This window comes from Stegastes partitus, unplaced genomic scaffold (genome assembly GCF_000690725.1).
Source record: "Stegastes partitus isolate 25-593 unplaced genomic scaffold, Stegastes_partitus-1.0.2 Scaffold785, whole genome shotgun sequence".
Classification (NCBI taxonomy): Eukaryota; Metazoa; Chordata; class Actinopteri; family Pomacentridae; genus Stegastes; species Stegastes partitus.
Window position 1 is genome coordinate 71669 of NW_007578516.1, and position 7286 is coordinate 78954.

Below are 7286 nucleotides of genomic sequence, written 5' to 3' on the forward strand. Positions count from 1 at the left end.
TTTCTGTACCAACGTTTGAAAGATGCAAAAACCGCTATAACTGTGGAGGAGAAATGAAAGTCAAGTCAAGCAACACACTTAAAACACAAATATAAGCCAGTTTTTCTCATCAATGTAAGTTTCATGAAGTGAGTACTGGCTAAGCTAAGCTGACATGTTGGTAGTGTTAGCCTCATATTTGTTCTACAACCTTCTCATCTATCTCTCAAGGAAACAAATAGGTATTATACAGAAATATCAGAACCCAACCGTAACCATGACTGGTCCATGTACAGTTTGTCGTGTAGTGTGATTCACACCACTGTATCTATGTCATACTGCACAGAAGACGTTTTTAAGTTATTTTAACTTCTAGCCATGGCTTTGCTGTTTCCATAGAGGTGCAGGACTTTAGATTGCAATTAAAAATGATCCCATAGTGAGTAAAAACGCGACAGGAGTAAAAAAAAAAAAAAAAAAACGCCCAGAAACTGTTTGGACGTTGGAGGATTAATATTGCACACACATGGTCAATTACTCTTTACTCATTATCATTAATAATAGTCATGTGGTTTGTTTTGTGTGTTGAAAATGAGATGTTTCCTCTGAGGACGTTCATATTTTCATCAAATGCTGAAATAAAACAGCATTTATTTATCCTCCCTGACTTATAAACATACTTTTATGTAAACATGTTCCGTATGGAACCAAACGTTCATTTGCATGTGTTCGGTTTAATTTGATCTTCTCTTTGCTGTGTTTGCCTCTGAGGAATTTCTCATGTTTACATTCTCCATTATTTCATTGCTAATTTTTTTTTGTTGCTCTTTCATTATTTATTGCTCATTTAAAACCTTCTTTTATCCACCTGTTATTGTATTTGCCTCCATTACAGTCCTCCCTCTAAATCTAATTAATATTTCCCACCACAACAATGTTAACTTCCCCTGCAGGGACCAATTGGCTCTTATCTTATTATCTTCCATTTAGTATTCATAATTGTTTTGGAGATGCATTCAAGATTTATAGGCTCAATCTGTTTGAATCCACACACTACAAGAGCACGAGCTTAATAAGATATCCACAGTGTGTTGCTGCCGGGTATTTTCTGCATGAAGCTCCTACGTAGCGTCCTATCAATCAGCGCACATAAATGCTCCGCTCGCCAGAAATAATAAAGGATTAGCAGAGCTGGAGAGCACATTATTTAATATAGCAAATGTGCTTTAATGATTTTGTTTTCCTGCCCGGTGTTTCCGTTTAATTGAAGCGTTTTGTGTTGGCCAGAAATGATTCATCCTGCAGTTATTCATCCTCATTTTTTGGCGTGTTTCTGTTGACTGGAGACGTTTTTTCTCAAAACCAACTTGTGTCAGTGATGTTGAAAGATGTCAACGTCAAGGTCCATCCACTGAGACCTTTATGTTTGACTGAAACTACAATTACGGGACTGGATGGAAAATGAGGTTTTCTGACGTTGATGAATCCACTGAGCTCCAGCTGAGTTAAAGGTCGAGTTTAAATGAATACGCAGCTGACTAAAGCCGAGAACTCATCCACGAAGCTTCAGTTGGCTACCACTGAGCACTTAAATGAAGGGTCTATAAAATGTTAACAATGACCTAATTAGTCATTCTCTTCTTAATTATTTGGGGGTGAAATAATCAACTCATCTTCATCTTTGTAAAGCATCAATCTTTAAACTGTATAAAAAAGCCAATCGATGACTAGATGTAAAGTTGTAATGGAGTGAATGTAGTTAAGCATTCAGCAGCTAAAGAACCAAAGAGTTCTTTAGACGATGGTGGAGGCCAAACCAGAGCTAAAAGGGAATATCTTTGATATTTATCGGTCAGTTATACAGAAAGACCTCCAAATGAATGCTGAGGTTGCTTTGTGAAACCTTTTCCACCAAAGCAGCAGTTCAAGGACTGATTCTGAGTCTAATGTTGAACCAGGTCTTCCTAAAGAACCGGCTCTCCATCAGGAAGACTGGTTCCAAGCCAGCACTTTGCTACAATCAAGAACTGTTTGTTACTAAACACAGAGAAGCAGCGTTTTGTTGTTTCAAGCTGAAGCTAAAAACTTTTCTTTTCTACGCTGAATACTTTATCCTGCAAATAATTTTACCTCCGTTTTAGAAAAGTGTTTACATCTCATGTCTGCACTTCTGCTATTCTAAACTGTGGATTTTAAATCGTAGTACCCTTAGATTATTCAAAATTTGAAATCTGTGTCCTTTACTATGTTTGTATTATGTTGTAAAGCACTTTGAATTGCCTTGTGTATGAAATTTACTATACATATGAAGCTGCCAGAGCAGAACACTCGTGAACAACAAGACCAACTTCAACATCATGACTGCAGTTTTATAAAGAAAAGAAAAATCCAAAACAAGCTGTTGTAGCCTCGAGTCGACTCAATCCAAAAAATTAAAGAAGAAATCAAAAAGAGAGGGTAGACTTGTAATTTTCTTTGTGTTCAATAACTCATAACCAGAGCAAAGCACAAATCTAACCTCTGTGTCGCCTTAGATCCAAACGAACACCCATTTTTGATACCTGCATTTGTAAAGCAGCCCTCCTCAGGCAACCTGCTGGCATCTGCTCCCTCTAGAAGCAGAAAAGCTTCAGCATACATGTGAAATTAAAGCGGCAGCGTGTGGAAAGCCGATGAGCTCGTTACACATCTCATTTTCTCTGCTGTTCAATGGTTTAATATTGCCAGCTGGCATTTTTATGTGTCGCAAACGTGTAAACAAACACTGACGACTGTTTGCTACGACGTTCATGAACATAAACACCAACTGGAAATATTAACGCATTGAACAGCGAGGAAGACTTTCCAGCAGTGGTCCATGAGAGAGACTAGCTGTCTCGCTACACTGTGGTCCTCGACAGAATAAAGTAGATGTATAATACTGAAATAAAGGGCATTAACGACGTGGCTTTATGGTGGCTCTTTATTCCATAAGTGTCAAAGTCTAGGCCCGCAAGATCATATCAAATGTCTATTAGAGCTGGCCCGCTGGTACATAGCACATGTACCGCTAATACTCTGCTAATGTGTTGGCACGTCAATGAAGCGTCCCCTCATTCATTAGCAACCTCATGCTATCAGTCACCTCGGGAACATTTAAGCCTCCACTCACAAAAAAATGGTTAAAAGGAAGATGGAAAACAGGAGCTTATTAATTTAAATAAAAAACAAGAAACAAACGCCACTGATGTACCTTTAATTTTTTGAAATTTGATTTCTCGTGTGCTCATTATACTAAACTTTGCTTGTTCTTAGAAGGTTTGTAATTTTGGACCAACTCAGAACCAGCACCCGGTTCACGTTGGTGGAAAGACAGCATGCGTGTTCTGATTGCGTTAACTTTTAAAGCCTTCATATGTGATGTGTGTGTGTGCATTTTTGCAAGTTAGAAAGTTCTGTTATGATTAATGCAGCTTGAAATAATTTTTCTTTATAAAGAACAAACTCATTTACTTTAAAAAAAAATATAAAACCAAGCATTTAAGACCTCAAACTTTGAGAGATTTTAATGAAATCACACACCAGATATGAATGATAGCCTCCAAATGTGTAAAGTGACACAAATGCCTTAAAGAGCCCAAATGCTGCTTTGGAGGTTTTCCTTCAGTTTGTTATAAAGCTGCCTTTTCTGCATGTGAAGGGTGTGTAAAACCTACAAACTACACCAAGGAAGTTATTCTCTGCCAAAGAAAACTCCTTGCCTTCCTGAAACACCTTCTTTAAAGTCCAGGCTTTTCTTCTGTTACTTGTCTACATCACCATGTAACACATTTGCATCTCACAAAACTCTAGTTTAGTCCTTAAATATAGAATGAACAGCCTCCTCGCTGTAAGTCATTGTTCCTGCTAGAGCCGCATTCTTGTACCAACAGATCTGGTTGTGTTTTCAGTGTTGGATGACATTCATCTGGACAGCAGATCAATCAGAGAAGACTCTGCTTTTCTATATTCTAGTAAACTCCAAAAATAAAGTCATAAAACTGTAAATGTGTAGAATATGGGTTCTTTAAATCTGCATTCTTTCTAACAGCCAGCAGGGGGCGACTCCTCTAAGTCTATGACAAAATAACACGACTTCTCACTTGATTTATTCTCCCAGTAAACATTTTCCTACAGAGTTTATGGTCTCAATCGCTAGTTTCACGTCTCCTTCAATGTGGCATAATGTTCATTTTGCAGATTATTGTCCCATTTAGAGGAAAACGGACAATAAAAGGGGTTACGAATTAGTGTATGGCTACCTGGTGATTGATAAGTCACTAATACATGGCCATTTGTCCATGTCTCGGTCATCGTGTCCAGTTTAAACAGATGGTGATGCCCAAATTCCAAAACTCAAGGCTACAAATCAAACTTTGATGTCACAGTGGTGAAACTGTGTCGCATTACACTCAGATATTAAAACTCTGTCAGCGTTAAATGAGATTAGTTTGCACGACAACACCGAATTACCCGCCACCAACAGTTGTGAGCTCTTGTTCAAAATAATTTTGAAACTAGATGCAGTGAGTCACGAGATTACAGAATAAAGAGTAGAAGCAGATTGTTTTTTCAAATAAACCATAAACCCTGCAATTAAGCCTTAAATAGCATCTGAAGAGACAAAGCAAGTCGATGAGATGCACCGACTAAAGAAAAGTTCAGGCTCATATTCACTTTTTAAGAGAAGCCAAAAATCAGTTCAGTGCATTTTAAAAGATTTGCTTTTGATTTTGAATAAACAACAGACTTAAGACACTTAAATGTATTAAACATTAATTAAACTTTCAGTGTGACTACAAACCTGATTAAGCTACACCTGTGTTTGGTTAATCTGAAACCATCTGTCTGCCTGTACGATCGCAGCTCTTACCTGTGTGTTCTTGTGCTTGTGGTTTGTCTGTTGTGTGACGTTTTCCCACAGTGTCATCGTACAGCAGCAGCTCAGTTCCCGGCTGGATGTCTCGACGCACACTGAGACACACATCTGCACACTCGCCCACACACACCGACACACACGCACACTGCACTGCCACGTTCTGCTGGGCTCGGCTTCGCGCCTGGCAGGCAAAGCTAGGGGGCAAATAAACAAACACATACTGAGTCCAAACGGGCCGAAAATCTGCACCTCGCGTTGCCACGTATTAGAGCGAGTGTGTTGCATAAATGCATCTTTGTATGCATGAAACACAGCGAGCGGTCACAGGGAATAAAGTCCACATAATGCAGGCTAAATATAATATGGGCTATATGCTAATTAACTCTTTATTCTGTGAGTTCCCTGTCGGCCCGTCACAGGAGTGCGATGGTACATTTTTTTCTCCCAGTTTTACTCTGTGGGGGAGAAAAATAGGCCAGTTTTTAATCAGGACACCACACAGTCAGCAGCACAGAGCCCGGAGCAGCAGGAAACGTTGGCAACGCACACACACAGTCGGCAGTCGAAGAAAGTGCGGATGACACACAAGCTGCAGTGTTGACAAACATGGCACATGGTAGGCCCAGAAAATATGATTATGAAATCCAATGTGACATTTTGTAATTGTTCTGTTATCTAGTGCATATTTGTACACACACACACACACACACACACACACACACACACAACCATACACGGCCCGCTGCAGTCTAATTCCTGGGGTGCACCAGCAATCATTGAGTTAGTATCAGCATCACGTGCATGAGAATCCAACTGGCTGCACTAAACTATCTGAGTTCATCATGTGGAGATATTATAGTTGCAGTTTGTTTTAATATACTTAAGTTTGCTTAACCCTCTGAATCACAAAGTTGGGTTTGAAAGGCATGATTTTATTAAAAACAATCACCAAAATTACAGCATTTATCAGAGCTAGAAACTGTGAAAACAGAAAGAGTAGTCATCTGTGATGTGCTAGTCCACTGGAAAGCTAAACCAAACCTAAGCTTAAAATTGTGATATTTCATCGAAATCATTTTATTCCTGACATGTTTTATGTGTCACATGCTCGTACAGTATGAGCAGTAAATGCAAAGCAGCAGTTCCTCAAGGCTGTGCAATGACAATAAGACACTATGAAAGAAGATTTTTTCAAAACAATATACCCTATTTGAAAATGTGCCAAAAATCCAAATCAGATTCTGTAAAAAACAAAAATAATCTGCACTTCTTGGCATGACCAGGAAACCAGGAGTGACTCAGCTGTGAAAAACAGTTAAATGACAAAAACTCTGGAAGCTTTCAGCTGAACTGCAGGTTGTGTTTACACCAAGCAAGTGACAAAATATCTCTGACTGCAAATCTTATTTTTCAGTATCGGTAACATCTGTAGGCACTTTGAAAACTCTTGATTCTAGGCTTTTAGGGTTTTTGTTGTAAAGTACAGTCGTGACTCGATAATCCCTTAACAATCCAAAACCTTGCTATCCGACACATTTTAGGAAAAACGAACGGAACCCATTAAAAACAGCCTTAACATACCAACAGCCTTGGATTCCGACTCCGACATGACATTTTATGTCACCAATCAGGATGACGCCGTATTATCTGACTGAACAATCCCACAGATTGGCTACGTTCACACTGCAGGGCTTAATGCTCAATTCAGATTTTTCTGTGAAATCCAATTTTTTGTGAGTTCATTCCATTTCCAATTAAATGTGACTTGTATGTGATCTGCTGTGTGAACTTCATACGACTCAGAAGTGTCCCGCATGCACAGAAGAGGACACAATGACACAACACAACTTCCATCCTGTTGGAGCGCACCCGCAGGGTGGAAGTGGCCGGAACGTGCACAAGCTCACTGGTCAATTAGGCGGGAAATCCAGTGATGCGTAGTGTTCTATCAATACACTAGTTACTATGACAACTATGAACAATAAATATCAATAAATGAGCCTTCAAGCATCAAGCCCTCCTTGTATCTCGACCTCCGCCTTGACAATCCGACAGCCTTGCTATCTGACATAAAAGGTTTTACATTTAGTGTCAGATCATCGAGTCACGACTGTAAACTAAAAAAAATTAATTTTCCTTTATATTTTTTCATGATTGATAGCATTATAACTTTGGTATACTGCACAAAAGACATTTCTGAGTTCTCTTTCCTTCTAGTCACAGTTGTGCTGTTTCTGTAGAGGTGCAGGAATTTATAGAAATGAGCCCACAGTGAGCGAAAATGTGACAGAAGCAAAAAAAATGCCCAGAAACCAGTTGGAGTTCAGATGGGTAACATTCTCTACTGCTGTATTTTTACATTGCAGATAGTTGTTTGCTGCTATATTAATGCTGTTTATGTTCAAAATAT

The 7286-nt window shown here is 39.0% G+C and overlaps 1 protein-coding gene across 1 annotated transcript in view; it reads right to left on the bottom strand.

Moving 5' to 3' along the window:
* znf408 (zinc finger protein 408) overlaps positions 1 to 7286 on the bottom strand; it is a 30728-nt gene that overhangs the window by 18528 nt on the left and 4914 nt on the right. Inside the window, exon 3 of the mRNA XM_008292093.1 lies at positions 4871 to 5125. Within this exon, the coding sequence (XP_008290315.1) occupies positions 4871 to 5125 (255 nt within the window). The remainder of the gene's footprint in view (positions 1 to 4870; positions 5126 to 7286) is intronic.